This window comes from Lactuca virosa, chromosome 6, assembly GCF_052849685.1.
Source record: "Lactuca virosa cultivar CGN04683 chromosome 6, Lactuca_virosa_CGN04683_v6, whole genome shotgun sequence".
In the NCBI taxonomy this organism is placed as follows: Eukaryota; Viridiplantae; Streptophyta; class Magnoliopsida; order Asterales; family Asteraceae; genus Lactuca; species Lactuca virosa.
This window is the reverse complement of record NC_136431.1, coordinates 135844574-135865144: the sequence shown is the minus strand read 5'-3', so window position 1 is coordinate 135865144 and position 20571 is coordinate 135844574. Positions and strand designations below refer to the sequence as shown.

The 20571-nt window shown below is 38.8% G+C and overlaps 1 protein-coding gene across 2 annotated transcripts; it reads right to left on the bottom strand.

Annotated features, from left to right (window-relative positions):
* Window positions 1-2472: 2472 nt before the first annotated feature.
* On the bottom strand, window positions 2473-7155 carry LOC145120787 (uncharacterized). 2 transcript variants are annotated; one of them, XM_079056581.1, is made up of 5 exons: window positions 6797-7155; window positions 6152-6459; window positions 5987-6043; window positions 3788-4173; window positions 2473-3100 (listed from the first exon to the last, which is right to left on the bottom strand). In XM_079056581.1, the coding sequence occupies exons 1-5, from the start codon at window positions 7129-7131 to the stop codon at window positions 2744-2746; spliced, it is 1443 nt and encodes a 480-aa protein (XP_078912707.1). In that variant the 5' UTR covers window positions 7132-7155; the 3' UTR covers window positions 2473-2743. The 2 variants fall into 2 exon arrangements, with proteins under 2 accessions (XP_078912707.1, XP_078912708.1); XM_079056582.1 differs by having other exon boundaries at window positions 3788-4170.
* Between the last annotated feature and the right edge of the window lie 13416 nt (window positions 7156-20571).

Genomic DNA, 20571 nt, shown 5'->3' with positions numbered 1-20571 from the left:
GCGTTCGGATACTTAGAATCGATTTTTAAATTCATGCATTATTCTTAAAAACATATTTAAGAAAAGATGTTTTGATAAAAACACGTTCATCAATGAAAATAAATTTGATGAAAAAATTCAAATGTAAGATAAAAAATGTGACACATTGTAAAAAGGAAGGTTTAGGATTATAAGTAGGAAATAATCTTAAAGCGTTATGATGATTGTGTACCTTACACCTGATATCTTGGAATGAAATCTTAGGATGATATCTTAGGATGATAACTTAAGCCAAATTGATTTCATTTGTTATCTTGAGATTACGTCTTGGGACAATAATTTGGATACTTTGTTTAATATCTTAGGATGCCCCCGTTGTTTTAAATCATTGGTTTTGATCTTAGATCCGGATGTCTCTGTCTTAGCGAACATGACCATGTGCTCATTAATTGAGAACATATAAATGTTGCAAATATTGGGATAACCTCGTCTGAGGGTTGTTCCCTTGGGATTTTCCACATCCTTGAGATATTTCCTTGGCTTAAGTTTAACATGTTAATGTTAAACGTGTGGGTATAAGTTCCTGGCTGTATGACACGCCCGTGTCATTCCATTGAATTTTGTTTAAGTTCTAGCAAATAGTTAGTAATATGGAGGTTTCTGATTACTAAAGTGTGAGTCGATCCCCATATTCTTTGACTATTGTTAGAAATCATGCGTCCAGGCAAGGTGTTTAAACCTAATCTCGTAGAAAGACGTCGGTCTTTAAACCTTGGAAGGTATCTTGGATACCTTGGATCTTAGGAGGGGTGATCAGCCACTAAATGCTTGGTCAAGTTTTTTGGAGTCTGCAAAACAAAGATCTTGGGTAAAAGGTGGGTGTTAGCTTGGCTAACACCCCTCCGATGCTTAAGTCAGTATCATGAATAAGAATGTATAATTGATAATGTAAATAGGGAAGGAAAACGTACTTGAGTATCTTAGACCAAGATCTTGGACATAAAAAAAATAGGTCTTAAGATGTGTAGTGTTCCAAGATCCCCTATAAGGTAAGGACCTTCCCAATTTAGAGCAAGTTTCCATGTACTATATTCAGCTGTATTTTGGAATACTTTCCTAAGGAAAAGATCCCCTACCTAGAATCTTCTGATTCTGATATTCTTGTTGTAAGATTTGGCCATTCTTTGCTGATACACTGCTATGCAAATCTTGGCAAGATTCCTAAGTTTGTTTACTGTGTCAAGATCTTCAGCTAGGATCTTTTCATTATCCTCTTGGTTGTGGAATCTTTTTCCAGCCGTGAGGATCATAATTCTAGGGGAATTACAACCTCAGTTCCAAATACCAAAGAATATGGTGTTTGTCATGTGGAATTGTTAGTTGTGGTCCTATCTACACAAAGAATCAAGGGTAATTCTTCACCTGATCTTCCTTTTCTTTCTGTAAGTCTTTTCTTTATGTTATTGATTATGATCTTGTTGATTGACTTAACTTGACTATTTGCTTGAGGATGAACAGGTGTAGAAGTGATCGTCCTGATTCCCTAACTCGTACATAAGTTTAGTGTTCTCTTACCTATAAATTGAGATTCGTTATCACATATAATTTCATATAGAATGCCAAAATTGGTCTTGTACTTGATGAAGGATATCACTTCCTTTTTTCTAACTTAGCCAAAGGCTTCAACTTCTATTAAAACCATCTAAATTTCCCTTCGTTCATGGCGTTAACTTCAGTTAATCTCATAAGTGTTTCTGCAAATAATTTCGTTTTTGTGATATTAAATGGAATAAGTTAATTAAAAACAGTGTAATTTAATATCTAAACGAATTAATTATTATTTAAAGGGTATATAATCTAATAAATTGGTTTTGTGGGAAAATAAAGTAAATATTATCCATTAAAGATTTAAATGGAATTTAAGGGGGTTGAAGTGGTATTAAGAGAAACTTGAAATGTTAAATGAATTAGGGTTAGGGTTGAAAGGGTTCAAGCTATGAATACGAGAGACTAAGTTGTAAAAATCAGCTCATAACTCCCCAAGGAAAAGCGATCGACGGGTTTGAGCCAAATCGTTCATTTCTTTTTTTCTTTGGCCTATAACGTGTGCACTAAATCACATCCAATTCATTAATGTACTGCCAAAGGAGCAATGATAGAAGAAAAAGGAATAAGGTGGACGAGAAAGGCAGGGAGTACTCGAGGAGTATTCAGATTGGATAAATTATATGAAATTAATTTTAGGAAAATTATATATATATATATATATATATATATATATATATATATATATATATAGGTTCAAATGTTTCTAGCAACTATTGTGTGCATGTATACACCAATGAGTTTATTAAAAACTATAACAAACTAGATAAATATCAATAAGAATTACAGATTTTTTTTTCTAAAAAAAAAAGTCGAAATTTCCAAGTTTTTCCAATTTTTTCTGATTTTTACCGATTCCGAATTTTTCAGATTTTGACCAACTCCTAGTTTTATGGCCGATTCCTAATTAGACGCATCGGCCCCAACCCGATTCCAATTAATCGGCCGCCTAGGCCGAGTTTTGCAACACTTGCTTACATAATGTTCCCCACCTCAAGCAAAGACCAGAAGAATAACAAAACATTTTCGGTTGGGAGATGGAATCTTTGTGGCTGGGTTTTTTTTAAAGAAAGAAAATGGATACATATGGTTACAGACAGTGATAATGAAACAGAAATTCTTATTTAGGATGCATATAACATAAGCTACAACTAGTTAGTTAGTAACTAGTATCAGGCTCTCCGGGACATTGCTTACTCCAATTAGCTGTGCCAGGTTTGCGCTCCCCTCGCTTTCTTTTGTTTTTTGGAATCTGAAAACCGGTGCCCAAAGATGTTATCATACTTGATTGCTCTTCACCAGTGCCAATGCCTGGATGCGTGCTTTCTTCTTCTTCTTCTTCATCTTCTTCATCTTCTTCTTCTTCTTCATCTTCTACATCTTCTCCTTCTCCTTCTTCTTCTTCTTCTTCACTTTTCTCTCCTTGCTTTACTACTACAACTAGTTGGCAATTTCTCAAGTTGTGCTTTTCTGCTTCATCTCCTTGGTTACTATGTACCACCATGTTGTCCACAATCTGCACATTTAACATTATCTATTCAACATATCTTACAATATACCTCGATCCATTAACTGGAATTCCAAACTCCATCAGAAAGAGCTTTTGGTTCACAAATTCTGTCGCCATTCTGGGACTTGCTTGGTTGCCAAGGCTATGACTATTTTGACAGAAAAAAAATAATAATAATAAAATAAAATAAGGTTATTGAAGCAACCCCACGGCCACCACCTTAGTTGTTGGCATAAGAGTCTAGGAGCCCAATCCTTTGCATTTGCCATGTAACCTAGATTTCTTCCTAACTACCCTCATTTTCAATTCTGTGAACATATGGCCATTAATTTTGTTTTTTTTTTGTAAACATATGACCATTAAACCTAATGGTCATATGTGTACAAAAAAAACATAAGTGACTAAATGTGTACAAAAAAAAAACAAAAGTGACTGATATGTACACATAATAAAGTTTATTATCCTTATAACACATTAACCCATAGAATAAATAGTAACAACTTTTTGCATCAACCCAAAGCTTTTTAAAATGATTCAAATAAAGGCTAGAATAGATGCAAGAAAATAGCAACACTTTACAAATTTCTTTTATTATAGTCAAACTATTTCTTAGTAGTAGTATTACCCCAATGGTAAAATAATGGGTAGATATTTGAAAGTAGGGATGATTTGATGGGGGAAAAGGGTACTTACATTTTCGCAAGAATCTGCGACGTGTGACTGATGATGTGTTACATCAACAGATGATGGAAGGCCGACTGTGCTTTCAATTATATCAGGGATATGAAAAGCAGCCTCTCCATAGCTAGAATTAGAAACACCATTTTCACAAGAACCTCCTCCTCCTCCATTGTTGCAAGTAGAGAAAGTAGGACCCAAATGGTTTACATTCTCTGAGATCAACAAATCAAGTTGGGACTTTAATTTATGAACCCGGGTTTGAGCTATATCAATCTTCCCAAGTATGTACTCCATTTCATTATCTTTATCTTTATCTTTATCTTCAAGAAATGACCACTTGTTACCAACTTCAAACCCGAGCTCCTCTTGACTAGTTGCCTTTTGTCCTGTCAAAACTGCTTTTTGTTTTCGACAAGAAGCCAAAGTTAGATCTGACCGACCTTCCAACACATATTTAAAATTTATGAATTTTCTAATAAAACACTATCAGCAAGATGAAACTGGAACTCATATGTTTGGTTGGAAACTTGGAATTGAATGAGTCATTACGTTCCATCATCATGCTTAGTTGGAATGAATATTTTTATATTTATATTATGTATATACGTTAGCTCTATTTTACACATTATTTAATCATAATTTTATTTTCAAAAATGCAGAATTAAGCAAATAAAAAGGTATATCTTCTAGCTATTTTGTTAAAAAGGATTTACGCCGTTAGACATTACATCAATAAAAACGGGTTAGATTGATCCATTCAATCAGGCAAATCAAACAGTTTTGTTTTTGTTTTTTTATTACAAACACTAGTTTAGTTTGAGTATCAACGACCTAACATAATAGAGGGAAGATATACAAGAAACCAAGCAACTACAAGCCATTCACTGCACCTCCAAATGCTAAGAAAGGTTTACAACTGAGACTGAGGAGAGTCTGTAAGAATACAAGCACATGATTGTTACAAAGTTTTTTTATGAATTTAGATCTCCATCAACTCCAGGTAAGGAAATAATTTAATTCGTATCATCATAAATAATCATATCTCAACACATTAGATGTGTGAGGTTTGGATCTGAAATAGACATGCTTAGCAAATCTCCGTTTGTTACAGATTACTTGTCTAAATGCACCCTCCTTTATATCAAATAAAATTTCCATAAACTTGACATTCAATAAACCTATTTAACATGACAGTACTGGAACACCTACTTAATTTTATGCCAGATCAATGATTCTCAAAGCAGTGTACCGGATACAGGAGGAATATTGGGCAATATATAAAACTGAATTTTATGCATCACTTTACTTTCTCATGAGGAATATGACATGCAAATTGCAATTAAGGAAAGAGTTAAAATTCATTACCAAACCAACAAACATAACTTAACAAGTTACAACAATCGGATTCTTCAAGTAAACACATACTAACTTGTATGAAACAAAAGCCTATATGCGTAATTATTGTGTGGCCTTCCTTAAGCCCTAGGAGTTAAAGCTCCAACTTGCTAGAATCTGTTTCTTTTGCCACTTACTCTCACTCTCACACTACTAATCCTTATTATTTTCATTGGGCCTATTCAGGGATGGGGTGGGACTAGGGAGTGTATGTATTTGGGTTTAACAGAAGCTCTTCAGACCGACATAAACCTAACAATGGCCCTTTTGAATTGGTATCAGATAACATGTCAAGTCTATTATTAGTATTTAGTACTAACAAAATAGATATTTCTTTGTTGTCTGGCAGGCATTCTAAATTTGTAAAACAACTGCTAAATCTCATCTCATTAGGGTGAAGCTTACACCTCCACCATGAAGGTGGCCTAGTGGTGATCACTTGGGAATTGACCATTCCAAAAAGGAGTTGCCCCAACTTCAAATTCAATCTCCTAAAAAACAATACAAAGGGAAGATGAAGGTGGAGGAATGAAAGATAAAATCAAAAAAAAAAAAAAGTCACAAGATGGGCATTGCCTCTCAAAGTGATATAATTTTTTTTTTTACTGAAAATTGGTAGATCATCATCCATGGCCAATGGAGAATGAGATCCACTAACAACAAAGCTTTTCTACTGTTCTGTTTGCGTTCCAGATAATGTACATGTGAAGTCTCCTTAAAGAAACAGGATCCTCAAAATTATCATGATAGGGATAATAAGGAAAATGATGTATGTAAGTTAAATTTGACATCTTCCATATTACTTATCAAACTTACCTGGGTCATCAAAATCCTCTGTGATAGAGGCTCCATCTGTATCCGACTTCCTACTTTCTGAAATAAATGAATATGCAAGTTAAGTATCACATGCCCAATCCAACAAGGTTACAAAACCAAACCATGGTGCACATATAAATATAATATCAGGAAGGGGAAATATACCATGGTAGGAGAAAAGGATGTGCTTTGACATGTAAAATTTAGCATCCGTTGTGTCTTCCACTCTAACCCTTTTCCTCCTTTTCATTAATTTACTATGGTGCCTTTGACAAGTAAATGGCATTGACCTTGAGGTAAACCCTTCAGGAATAGATTGGTTAGCCAAATGTTTAGTCTGATCATATGCTGCTATGGTTTTCACATACTGAGATGCCTGCGACTCAAATTGCTTTATTTTTAGTTCTGCCCATTTACAACGCCACATTACTGGCCGTATAAAGTTTCTCCAGTGACTTGTCAATTTCTTCCTCCTGATGAAATTGAAACCGCAATCAGCTCGATATGTAGATACAAGACACTAAACGGCACATCTTTAAAGAGGTTACACACATCACTAAAAGTAATTCATTCATAGTAAGAATTATGAGCAACAAAGATACAAGAATGCAGCCCTTGTTCATTAGAAACAATGATACTGTAGCCGTGACAAGTTAAGCATGTCAATTGCTGCGATAATCCAAAATTGATATGAATTTACTCAATTGGCATCTTCTGCACCGCTAAGTTCATATTTACTACTCCAGAGCTGACTACAATTAATTTTTTTCTGCATGAAAAGGAATTGAATTGATAAGAACAAAAACACACCTCACTCGGAAAGCACCGCCAAATTCGTCAAACGAAGAGGAGAAACCGTTGGTGTCGCGGTGCAATTTGGACTCAACTTCGGTGTCACTCAGTGCAGAAGAATTGTTATCGTTAGTAGATGCAGTGTCGGCGAATGAAGTTGAGTATTCCGTTTCATCGGAATCAGCTGCTGCCTTTAAAGAAGGTTTGAATTTGGCAGGTGGAAGCTCGTTGACTTCAATAGGCGGATCGTGGTGGTGGTGGGGCATTGTATGAGGAGGAAGCAGAGGCTTAATGTCGCGATGATGGTATTGGTGGTCCGCCGGAACTTCCATTTTGAAAGATGGCGGCCTCATGCAACATCAAACCCTTGGCATAAGAGTGTGCCAAAATATTAGTTTATGTAGTCCCCAATTTACCCTTCCTCACATTTCTATATTAGGAAATTGATTTATTAAAATAATTATTTTGGTAATTTTTTTTTCTTTTTTACATAGTTAGTTAACAAATTTTTTAAACGGGTCTATGACCGGCTGTAGAATGTTACATCCAGTCATAATTGTTATATATGAACATTTTCACCAAGTTCGTTACCTACATATATACAAAAAAAATTACTTAAATATGAACAAAACGAAAACGTAATTACCCTGATAAATCAATTTTTTTTATTTTTTATTTTACCTTCTAACTTTGATTTGGTATAAAATTTAACCTAAATGGTAAATATTTTTAAAATCATACCATTTTTGTAAATATCTTTTTAAAATATAGTATTTTGGTAAATTAATAAAAAAAATAAAAAACTCTAGATTTGACAGGAAAAAAACACATTGTCGTTTTATAGAATTTTATTGTTTAAAATATTAAATATAAAAATTAAAATTTACTAGAGACTAAAAATATCAGAGATTGAGACCAATAACATAAAAAAGAACACATCTTCAATGAAGTTTGTTTCATGTATTATATGAATTTAAAATATAAAAAATAGAAGTACTTTTTATCTACATCAATAGCATTGTTCTTATATATATATATATATATATATATATATATATATATACACACACACACACACGCACACATAACTATTTGATAATTATTCTACCAAAATGACTCCCAACATGTCGTGACTAATTTATATGCTCATAAATGGTCATAAATATTGTTTTAATGAAATTTAACTGAATATGTTAATATTGCAAACATTATGATCGGCTACCTTAATAAAAATGGAAATTGACTTATCATGATAATTAACTTTTCGTTTTGTTCATATTTGGGTAACTTTTTTTTATACACATTTAGGTAACGAATTTGTTGAAAGTGTTCACATATAACCATTATGACTGGATGTAACGAACTTGTTACATCCAATCATAATGGTCATATGTGAACATTTTCAACAAGTTCGTTACCTAGATGTGTAAAAAAAAAGTTAGCAGATGTGAACAAACCAAAAAGTTAATTATATTAATATATCAATTTAAATTCTATATTTAGTCCGTTTTATATTTAGTTCATATTTGAAATAGTGAAGCCGCAACGATAGTAATTTACATCATTGTAATCTAATCGAACACCAGGATATTGTAAAGTAAGAAAAATATATTGAAAAAAATAAGGAAATCTGTAAAAAAAACAAATATATATATATTTCTTTATATTTTAGCTATATTAACAAAAAAAATCATCCATGATTTTCTTTTTGTAATTTAACTATTGAAACTAGTAAAACTTGCAAATTAATCATTGTATCCAGGTGCCGGTTTTAAGGGTTAAATTGCAAAAACAAAATAATGGATATCTTTTTTATTAATAAAGTTAAAGTTTAAGGACTTTTGTGGAGATTTTCTTTTTTATATATATTAAATTTATTTGAAGAAAACTTATTTTTATTTATTAAAAACATAAAATAAAGATACCATATACATCCCTTTCACTAAAAAACTAATGTTTTTTATATTAAAAAACACAATAATGGGATTTTTTGTGATTATCTTTAATAAATATCATTACTACTGTTTTGGTAAAAAAAACGATGAAGGAAATATCAACCAAATTGTATGAAAGGTTGTGGTGTTGCAATCAATATGAATGTGAAAATGAAATGAAAGTAACATGAACCGTCTTACAAGGAAAGCCATTGATCATTGCTAGGATCTCCGTCATAAAACATTAGGATGTGATAATGATCACCAGCCTTGTTTAATCTTATTAATCGAAATGTAAATTACAGAAATGTGTTTGAGAATACGATTACAAGTGATTCAATTACTCTAGGTGTGTGTTGTGCGATTTATACATGTGTATTTATAGCCTAGGTTAACTAACTAGATGTCTGATACTCTCGGGATCCTGTTGAACAAGCTCTTGCACGTTGCCTTGACTTGGTAACTCCGGGTTTTAAGTTTGACCGGAGCTGTAACACCCTGTTCTGAAAGTATCCGTTTATGGATTTCAGAGGCCAAGGCTAGGGGCGTTTTGGTCTTTTATTGGTTCTGAGTTTTATTCGAGAGGTTTTGGACCGGGGTGTGTCGCTAGAAGAGTAGGGCTTCTCGCCACCTTTTCGTGGGTATAAAGTTTGTCGGAAACGGACTTGAAATGAAGGAGTTATGAAACTTTGAAGTTATTGACGTTATTGGCCCTTAATGGAAATAGATGACAAAGAAGGTGTAACATCCAAAAATTTTAAGCCAAATTTAAACTTTTTCAACCATAAAACCAAATAGTGTTTTACAAAAATGTTCTCAAAATATTATTCATCAGAGTGTCCCAGAAATACAATCATATGGATGAGGAGTGGTACGGTCAAGCCTTCGCCTTGCCATGATCTTCGGAAGTACCTGAAACAATAAACTGAAACTGTAAGCCCGAGGGCTTAGTGAGGTACCCCCAAAATACCAATACCACACCGATAATACCATATCAATAACAGATAATCAACAACATGCATACTGGGCCTTCGGCCTGACTGGACCGCCCTGCAAGGCCTACAGTCTATCTGGATCTATCCCGAGCCTTCGGTATGACTGGACCGCCATACGGGCCTACAGTCTATTCGGACCGCTCATAGGGTATGTTGGCCTTCAGCACAAAGCAGGACCGCCTCAACCCAAACATCAAGCAAATAACCATGTGCACATGACTAACATATACTAGCATATACAGATATCAGATATAACTATCTCACAGATCATCGATCATAGCAATCTCTCATAACCAGAACACCGACCTAACCAGGTCACTAACATACCAATCCTAACGGATCATAAGAGCATAACAACATACTGTCTATCCTGCTACCGATCTAACAGATCATAACCACATGTAGCATACTATAACCAAGATAACAACTAAAAGGGCCGACCTTGGTGCCTTAGACCCTATTGATATAGTGAGGATAACGCACCTTGCTAGTAGCTCGGAATGATATTGTCCACACCTCCCGATATAGCTCCAACCACCTCGCCTGTACCCATAAGTGGTCCACTCAATAATTACTCAAATTCCAAAATGCCCTTGGGAGGTACAAGATATCCCACAGTCAAGTCAAGTCACTGGTCAATGGTCAACAGTCCATGTTGACCTGTTTGCTGAATATAACTTTCTCTGCCTCGAGTCCCACCTGATTCTAGAATTTCTCGACTCGACTCGCCGAGTCGATACGCGACTCAGTGCTTGGAAGTCCAAACTGACTTGCCGGGTCATCTCCCAGACCTCGCCGAGTCCAAGCGGGACCAATTTGGACAAAACCCTACCCAACTCGCCGAGTCATCTTCCAGACTCGCCGAGTCCATACGCATACTCTCATGATCAAGCGATTCTGAACTACCCCTTTGTTCCAATCAGTAGATCTAGGTCCCTAGAGTGTATTAGCAACGTAAAGTTGCTACCTTTACGTATTTGCATGACTCAAAATCCACATCTAAGCTTAAAATGGGACTTTACTCATAAACAAGGGTTCCTTCATGACCCTATTAAGAACTTTATGAACTTAGGGCTCAAAAGAGGGTCAGATCTGAAGTTTCAACTTCAGATCTAGCTCCCATGCCATAATCCCTTCACGAATAGCTAAAGAAAGCCCTAATCTTCACATATGAAAGTTTCTTAGAAGAAAGGAGATCAAGGTAACAGCTTGTTACCTCCAAAACGTGTCCAAGATGAAGTAGACTTTGGATCCACACGAAATCCTTGATGCTAGCCTCTTGATCTACAAGTTTCCTTCACAAAAATCACTTCCCAAAGCTCCAAATCACTCTCCAAGCTCACACTCACGGAAATTAGGGTTTCTGGCTCTCAAGGGGTGATAGAGGACAGTAGGAGGCGCTAATGGTCCGATATATATGGTGCAAAAACCTTGAAATTTAGGGTTTCCTCTGCCAGCTCCTACTTGTCGAGTCCCCATGCCGACTTGCCGAGTCACTCATTAAATGACGTGTCCTGACCCGCTGCTACTCGACGAGTCACAACGTCAACTCGTCGAGTAGACCATAAAACATGAAATCTAAATGGAATAATAACGATACCTGACGGTTGGGATGCTACAGAAGGACCATGCATGCAAGGTGGTAAGCGCGCGAGTACGCCCAACGTAAGGCTGGGTTACGCCCAACGTATAAGGTCATAAGGCCGCAGGTGCGTTAGGCATACGCCCAGCGTACAGGAGGTACGCCCATCGTACGTCCAGAGTCCAGAAACCCTAAATTTTAGGGCATGCCACTATAAAAATAATGATAAGCCTCAAGGGTCAGCCTCCATTTCACCCTTGGACAGCCACCATGAAACCCTAATCCTCCCTTGAGTGTTCTTGAAGCTTTGGTGGCCATTAGTGAGCATTTTGGTGTTATAAAACCATTCTCCAAGCAAGTAAGGAGCAAAGCAAGGTGGTAGATCAAAGGAGAAGTTGTAGATCTGGGAATTTTGCCTCTTTCCAAACCCTTTCAAGGTATAAAGTTCTGAGCTTGATGATTGTTCTCTTAGATATCTTTTAGGAAGAGTTTATGGACTCTTTTAGTCCAAAGAATGGACCTTTATGATGAAATCTCGTTTGTGAGCTTAGGGTTGCTACCCTTAGAGCTAAAAGGGTCCCATGAGTAGTAAAGTCTCCATCTTAAATGTCTTAATGGGTTCATGCATGAGATCTAGCCCTCTTTATGGAAGTGGAATATCATTTTCGGAGTTTGGGCTTGTTTGGGCCTAGTAAAGTCACCAAGTCAGTGACTTTATAGTTTAAGACGTGGAAAAGGACCAGGATCTGTAATTGTAGCTTCTGAAGTGGAGTATTAAGCACTTAATAAGAAAATGGCTTAACAGGGGGGAGTACGATGAGCGTACATGCAGGTACGCCCATCGTACACATCATTGGCTAGTACGCTTAGAGTACGTGAATGTACGCCCAGCGTACTCTGTCAGTTTGGGCTTTGCATTTTTGGGCCTTGGTTTGGGCCATTCTTTGGGTTCTTGGGCCTTAGTAGGCCATCAGAAGTCAGATAATATGGGCCAAGGAAATGTTTGGGCTTAGGGTAAGGCCGATTAGAGGGATTGGGCCCGATTTAGCAAATTGGGCCATTAGTGGGACTAGTGGGCTTGGGAAGCTTACCTAGTATTGGGCCTTAGATATGAACCAAGTTGGACTAGAGGTAGAATGGTCATTTTAACCTAAGAAGGATTATTGTATTGGACTAAGTGATGTTTGGTATTGGTAGTTCGGGAAGCCGAAGGGTCAGCAGTTCGGGAAATTGCCAGTCAGCAGTCAGAGGAGTATCAGCAGGGTTCAGCAATGCGAGGTGAGTCTCCTCACTGTGTGCATGGGTCTACGGCCACAATGCCGTCCCATTATGTTGTGTATAGTAGGAAGACCCGGGGGTTAGCCCTAAGTACTATTATGATATATGTTCCGAATTACGATCCGAAGCCGGGCGAGGCCCGAGGGATGTTAGTATGCTAGTTATACTTGTTGTCTGTGTGATACTTGTATGTGCCTGGTAGGGAGGTGAGTGTGGGCGAGGTCCCGCATCTCATCACTAGCTGAGTATGGACGGGGTTCCGTATCTCATTATTAGCTGAGCATGGGCGAGGCCCGAGTTAGGAGGGAGGTGAGTGTGGGCGGGGGCCCGTATCTCACTATCAGTAGGGTTGTGGACGGGGTTCCATGACTCATCAATAGCAGGACAGGGGCGAGGCCCAAGTTAGGCGAGGCCTTAGATCAGGAGTATAGTAGAGTATGTTTAGCTATTTGTTATGTGTTATGTTATATGTTTGTATGTGTTTACCGGGCGAGGCCCAGAGACAGGCGGGGCCTAAGAGAAACATATCTGCATACCGAGCGGGGCTCGATGCCAGGCGGGGCCTGATGCCGGGCGGGGCCCGATGCTGGAGCTAGTCCGATGTCGGGCAAGTCCCGATGCAGCGGGCGGGGGCCCAATATGTGGTTATATATGTGGTATGTGGTAGGTTGGGGAACTCACTAAGCTTCGTGCTTACGGTTTTCAGTTTTGGTTTTAGGTACTTCCGATAGCGGAGGGAAGAGCTCGGGATGATCGCATGGCACACACCAAGAAGTATTTAGCCTGGGATGTTTACTCTGATAAAATAAATATGTTTGAAATGATACTTGATTTCATATAAGGATTATGTATGACTTGATTAATGATTTTAAAACGAAATTTTGGTCATGAATTTTGGGATGTTACAAGTTGGTATCAGAGCCTTTGGTTTGAGGGATTCGGATACACTTTCGGGTGTGTCTGAACTCAAACTGAGGACTTGGTATGAAAATTTTCAAAGAAAATCGTTTTTATAAAAAGGAACTTTGAGGAAAAGATAAGAATTTTGGAAAAAGGATAAGAAAAAGGAACTTTGAGAAAAGATAAGAATTTTGGGAAAAAGAGAAAAGGGTGTGGTGCATGCAATCAGCCGAGCTCAAGTAAGTTCTCCCAAATTACCCATACAAGTTTATGTTATGATATGATTATGTGATCAACATGCTAGTTTAGGGCTAAGGATCTAGGAAGGATGCCTTGTATGCCTGTTATATGCGTTGATTGAGCTGCATGCTAGTATTGATTAGTCATTGGTAGGATAGCCTGTTTAGGTTATGCCTGATTATATGAGCTTTATGAATTGCATGCGAGTACAGATTCCTGATTAGAGGATATAACAGCTTGATTGGAGTATGTGGTTAGTTTTCCTAATGCCCGAATGCTGCTTGCTTTATGCTATTAGGAGTTCTAGTTATCTCTAATTAACTAGTAAACGAATATGTTAAGTTACATATTGCAAGGACTAAATAATTTCAGAAGGTTAGGTCTAGCCCTATTCCGCAGCTCTTGTCTGAGTCCAACCGTTGTAGGGTAGGACCTCTCATTCGAAGAATTATCTAGTCTGAGTGATATGTAATGGTATTCGCGAGTTAGTTAGGGGGAGATAACAGGAACTTCTTATACAACTGATGGCAGATAGCGAGTTAGAGGATACCCTAGGGCAAGCCTAGGATGAGAGTAGTGATGGGAGCAGTGTTAGTAGCAGTGAAAGGGACTTGGAGTAGTCGAGGCAATTCTTGAGGAAAGTACGGATAGATGTGGAAGGTAGTAGGGGCCCATACTACTGAAAGCAAAGGATCTGTACTCGATTCAAGAAGGGCTGAGATAAAACCAGGGAACTTGTAGTGCGTGTGTGATCCCTCAGTAGTGATGTGTATTCTGATGGTTGTTATGTCATGTTTTCAGCATGGTGACGTTGCGTGAGAGACCAGTAGGCGGATCAGGCGTCGGAGAGGGATCAGGCTCGGGTTCAGGAGCCGAGCAGCTCGAGGAGCGGATGAGGGAGTTTATTTCAGCTGAGGTTACGCGCAGTATTCTAGACCAGACTCCTGTGATCTTTGGTTCGGTCAAGGAGGGTATTTTGGAGCTTCTGAATGAGAAGTTGGGAGTTTTTCGTACTGGGATGATGGCCATGATGGGGGCGCGTTCGCTGACATTCCGAGGGTTCAGAGCTTGTGGAGCTCCGGATTATCATGGGGCTTGGGACCCCATTGCTAGCAGCAGGTGGTTGGATGATGTCGCCAACGCTTTCCGTACGAGCTGGTGCCCTGAGGGGGACAAGGTCCGACTTGCCTCCTGTCATCTGAAGGACAGAGCACGTGATTTGTGGGAGGAGGTTGGTCATGCCATTGGGGACGATGCCACGTTGGACGCGATGACATGGAGTGATTTCTCGACCAGGTTCAGGGCCGAGTTTGCACCAGTGATTGAGGTGAAACAGTTAGCATGAGAGTTTCTGGATTTGCGGCAGACTACAGAGACAGTGGCAGATATTACCGCCAAGTTCAGGGAGAGAGCTCTTCTTGTTCCAAAGTATGTCGCGGACAAGGAGATGAAGAAGGCCCGATATCACGAGATGCTGAGGAGTGACATCAGGGAGTTTGTGAGCAGGTCCAGCTGCAAGACGCTGGAGGATATGATTGCTCGGGCCAGGGAGAGGGAGATCGATCTGGAACACCTCAGGAAGAGGAAGTCGGAGGAGGTTCCGGTAACTGCAGGTTCAGGCAAGAGACCCAAGGGGTCGGACGTGAGATCTAGGGATTATCAGGGCCGCAGTCGTTGTGGCAAGTGTGGAAGGACGCACGAGGGTGCGTGCAGGAGTGGTAGTGGTGGTGATTCTGGCTGCTTCAAGTGCGGCCAGACTGGTCATTTCAGCAGGGATTGTACTGCTACCACCACTCAAGGATCAGACCTGATATGTTTGTTGAATCATAAAAGTGACCCTCTTGAACTTGATCTACCGCAGCTCTCAAGGATCCGCAGTCAACCTTCATCAGCAACCTCATCCGAAGTCATCAGCAACCGCAGTTTACTTACTAGTTACTTAGTTTAACTCTTTATCTACTTTTGTTGTAGTACTCTCTATTGTCCAGTATGCCTTGCATGGCTACGCTTAGAGAATTGATCCAATGTAATTCTTGAGTCTCTATATATAGTGCTCAACCTTTCTTATTCAAAACACACATGAACGATGACATCTATTACATCTCTTACATCTATCTGATTACGCATCTTATACTCTCTCCTTCTTACTCTCTAAGTTCACTGAATATTATTTCTCTTCGGAGCAAGTCATTCGTGACTTAATCACTAAGTTTGATCTCACTTACTAACTTGGTCTGAATGCATTCCTTGTTAAGAATCAACTTATGTGTATACTTGATATAACACCTGCTGTCATTTATATTTCCTTACATTTCCGCAACTAACTCTCTAATTCTCTAACTCGTTAACTTATTATTATTGTTGAGCTTTTAGATCCTTTGAGATAAACTATTCCGCAAGTATACTTGTTTTAATGTTTGTTCAAGTGTGTCTCAAGTTTTTCTCTGAACAATTGGTATCAGAGCCATAGTGGTTGCTTTTTGAAGCAAAACTCTGATTTTCAAAAGGCCTTCTATACCACTGAAGCTCATTTCGTAAAAAAAAAACTTTTCAAAAAAAAAAAACAAGGAAAAATGGCACAAGCATTATCTCTGAATGTTTCCAACAGTGTTGGTGGTTCGAACCAAGCCCCAATATTGGTGGCAAATGAATATCATCACTGGTCTTAGAGAATGGAAAGATACTTAAGGAGACTTGGTAGAGATGTATGGCGGTCAGTCGAAGAAGGACCACATGTCCCTGTTCTTACACCAGTTCAAACTGATGGCGCCACAGCCAGACTAGGAGGAGGTCAACCAGTCATGAACCGTCCCACTAAAGATGACCTCGATAAAATGGAAAATGATGCTGTTGGTTTTTATGAAATCTCTTGTGGAGTTGCTCCTGACAACTTCGATATTATCATAAACTGGAAATCAGCAAAAGAGATCTGGGAAGTTCTCAAGAATTTGTACGAAGGCTCAGAACAAGCTCAAGATAAGAAGCTCACAACTGCACTCAATGAGTTCAACAATTTCAAACCTCATACTGGTGAAAGTTTAGAAGACTCCTTTAAAAGGTTCAACCTGATAGTCACCAAGTTATCGAATGTTGGCACCATCCGCAGTAACCATGAAACAAACCTTCAGTTTCTCAATGGTTTGGGAAGACATTGGACTACTGCTAAGATGATAGTTCAAGGGGATAGAAAGATTCATTCTTTGTCTCTCTACAAGCTCTACGGGGAACTACAAGCACAAGAGTCCACCGTACTCAAAGACTGTGCTGACTTCGGAGGACCACTTGCTCTTATAGCACAAGCTCCACATAATCAATCCTACTCTCCCTCATATGACACTACTCCGCAGTCATACGAAGCCGACTCAGAGTATGATGATGAAGAAGAATATCAGAAGGCTATTGCTCTTGTTAGTCAACAGTTCAACCGACTACCACCTCCTTCTTTTCGTAAGAATCAGCAGTTCAACAAACCACCATTCAACCGTAACTTCAACCCGCAGAATAACCACTCTCGATATCCCAAAAGTTCTCATCCACCACCGCAATCTCAAAATACTCAACCAAAGGAGGCACCGCAGTCCATCCAAACCACTGACTCCGGTACTCCCTCAGAAGACAAAAGTGATGTTGTGATTTGTCACAAGTGCAACAAAGAAAATCATTTTGCAAAAGATTGCAAGGCAAATATAGTGAAAGACAGAGCATTCTACCTAAGAATGGCTCAAGAATTGGAAGAAAAGGAAAAGGCTAGGGCATACGTAGCCCATGTCAAAAGAGACCATCAAGTTTGGTCATCCGGAGATGAAGAAGAAGCCATCAGCAATGTCAAAGGAAAAGGCAAAATCTGCATGCTGGCAACTGCAGATGATGATGGGTCTACAAAGCTGGAAAAGAACTACTGCTACATGGAAAAGGATGGAACTCTAAGCATCGTCGAACAGGTAAAACTCATGATTCAAACTCTAAACTATAGCATGCATGATTGTCAACCCTTCATAGACAATCTTAATGACACATGTGTTGCCGTCCTTACAGACTATACCAAAGCTTTATATGAGAAGAACATAGTGTCCCAAGAAATGTTTCATGTAAGAGGACGAATGGACAACAAAAGACTCAAAATGGCTATGTTAGAAAAGGACTTAGAGTTAGAAAAAGATGCAAGAATGTTGAGTGAAACACAACTAGAGATAACTTTGAACCAAAGAGATTTAGCTCAGAGTGAGATTGTACGCTTAAATCTATTAATAGAAAAACTGTTAAATGAAAGTGAAGCTATTGAAAATTTGGTGAATAATGAAACTGTGGACAATACATACAATTGGGGTTGGTCCAATGGATATCCTACCGCAAAGGATTCCTCACCCCGGTTTAACAAAGATCGACTGTATGTCCCTCCGGACCGAGAATTTCATTTCCCAGTCAATGACAAAACATTTCCTGAAGATATCAAAGCTCACTTTGGTAGACTTCACGATCTGAGTAACAATTGTGTAATTGAGGAAATTCTCCCTGAATTTTCTAATCCTATAAATAACACAACCCTTCCCAGTTCTCAGACTTCATCAGTTGCTGATGAGGAAATTGTTTTGGAAGGTCCTGAAGTCTCACAGGACTTCCCTTCTCTGTCCTCAGACCGCAGTGTCTCTCACTGTAGTCATGAGCCGCAGAAGTCCCACAAAAGTCCCACTGAAGTCCCAACTCAGTCTTACTCTGCGGTAGTCAAATCATCCTTACCACAGTCCTCAATAAAAAGCTCTGTGACTCTTCAGCCAATTCATCATGAATTACCCATAGAAAACTTTGAAGTGGGTCAATTCTCTCAAAACCCTAATTCTTCCAGTTCGGATGAATCTAGCCCTCGTTTTCAAAAATTCTCTAAGGCTTCCAGGAAACCGCAGCTGAACACCAATGACTGCGGTTCTCCAAAAACTTTAGCAAAAAAGGCTTTCAAAGAGGAAATCCGATCCCGAGGTACAAATCGACAAATCCTTTCTAAAAACAAAAGACATATTAGATTTCCAAAATCTAAGAGTCCAGAAAAGTTTGTTTTCTCACACTATTTTTCAAAAAACTCTCCCATCAAGAAAACATACAAAAAGGAATGTACAGTTTCAACAGTCATTCCAAACTCATCTGACACAACCCAAAAGAAAGTAAGGTCTTTTCGAAGCGATGGTTTTCAAATCTATTCCTCAGATGATCCAAAATGGAAGGGTATCTTACCCACTCCAACACTTTTAAAATCACATCAAAATTTTAACAAGTGGAAGAGCATTTTACCAAACCCAACAAAAAGGTCCAAAAAATCTACACGTGGTAAATCTTATTCGAAACAAAATTTTTCAAATTCCAACACCACCAATGTCAGATCTTACCACCCTCGGACCGGTCACAAGCCTACCTCATCATTTGGACCGCTGACCAAACAAAGTGTCAGAGCAAAAGACAAAATTTCAGCATGTCAATATCAATGTAGTTGTCAAAATGGTTCATCTCATGTCAAATCTGTTCCTTTTCAGAAACCTCGTAACTTTTCTAAAAATCACAACACTCCAAAAACTCACAAACACCCAGGACTAGGATTAAAAGTTGACACGAAACTAGTCCCTGCAACCTCGGTTCATGCATCAATCAGAAACTCATCTTTTGTCCCAGGCTCCAAACTAGTTTGGATGCCTAAACTAACCGTGTAATTCTCAGGCCTTGTGCAAGGAGGAACAAGAAGAAGAATGGTTAATCGACAGTGCCTGCTCCTTACACATGACCGGAAGGTTAGAGTACCTTTGGGATTTCAGGCCAATTTGCAACGGTGGAAATGTCACATTCGGCAACAATGCGAATGGGATAATCCGAGGTTATGGTGTTCTTACTACGGGAAACTTCTCAATTCAAAAGGTTGCTTATGTAGAAAGCCTTAAACACAATCTCATCAGTGTTGGTCAACTATGTAAGGTAGTCCATCGAGTTGAATTTGATGACCAATTTTCCTATGTAATGACAAGCGATAGGAGCTCGTGTTTGATCAAGTCTCGATCCGAAGGTACTATGTATCCTCTGGACGTGTCTCTGATCATAGGCAAACCGTAGTTATGCTTCCTATCCAAAGCAGTATCTGAAGTCAGTTGGCTATGGCACCGCAAGCTAGCTCATCTCAACTTCAGATCCATCAACAATTTGGTCACCGGAGAACTAGTCAGAGGTCTTCCAATCCTCAAGTTCAGCAATGATACTGTCTGTCCTGCATGTGAATGTGGAAAGCAATCCAAAGCAAGTCACCCCATGGTGATTGACTCCTCAATTTCTGAACCACTGGAACTGTTGCACATTGATCTCTGCGGTCCATCTACCGTTGCCAGTCTTCATCACAAGAAATACATACTGGTTATAGTTGATGACTTCACACGGTTCACCTGGGTTTCTTTCTTAAGACTCAAATCAGAAACTCCGCAGATGCTGATCAATTTCATCAAGGAAATTGAACTTCAGATCAAGTTACCAGTACGACGCATCCAAAGTGATAATGGAACCGAGTTTACTAACCATCTCCTAAATAGTCTCTTGGTTTCAAAGGGCATCACTCACAACTCTCAGCTCCCTACACACCATAACAAAATGGGGTAGTAGAGCGAAGGAACCGCACTCTGGTAGAAGCAGCCAGATCTATGCTCAACTTCGCACACCTTCCTCTCTACTTCTGGGCCGAAGCAGTGGCCACAGCTTGCTTTGTGCAGAACCGAAGCATTGTGTGCAAACGTCTTAGCAAAACACCGTATGAAGGCCTTAACAACCGCAAGGCAAATGTCCGATTCTTCCATATCTTTGGGTGTAGATGTTTCGTAATCAACAACAGAGACCACCTTA

Coding starts and splice junctions, on each gene's coding strand:
- LOC145120787 (XM_079056581.1), bottom strand. CDS start 7,131: ATGAGGCCGCCATCTTTCAAAATGGAAGTTCCGGCGGACCACCAATAC. Junction 6,460..6,796: donor GGCGGTGCTTTCCGAGTGAG/GTGTGTTTTTGT, acceptor CAATTTCATCAG/GAGGAAGAAATTGACAAGTC. Junction 6,044..6,151: donor CATCCTTTTCTCCTACCATG/GTATATTTCCCC, acceptor CATTTATTTCAG/AAAGTAGGAAGTCGGATACA.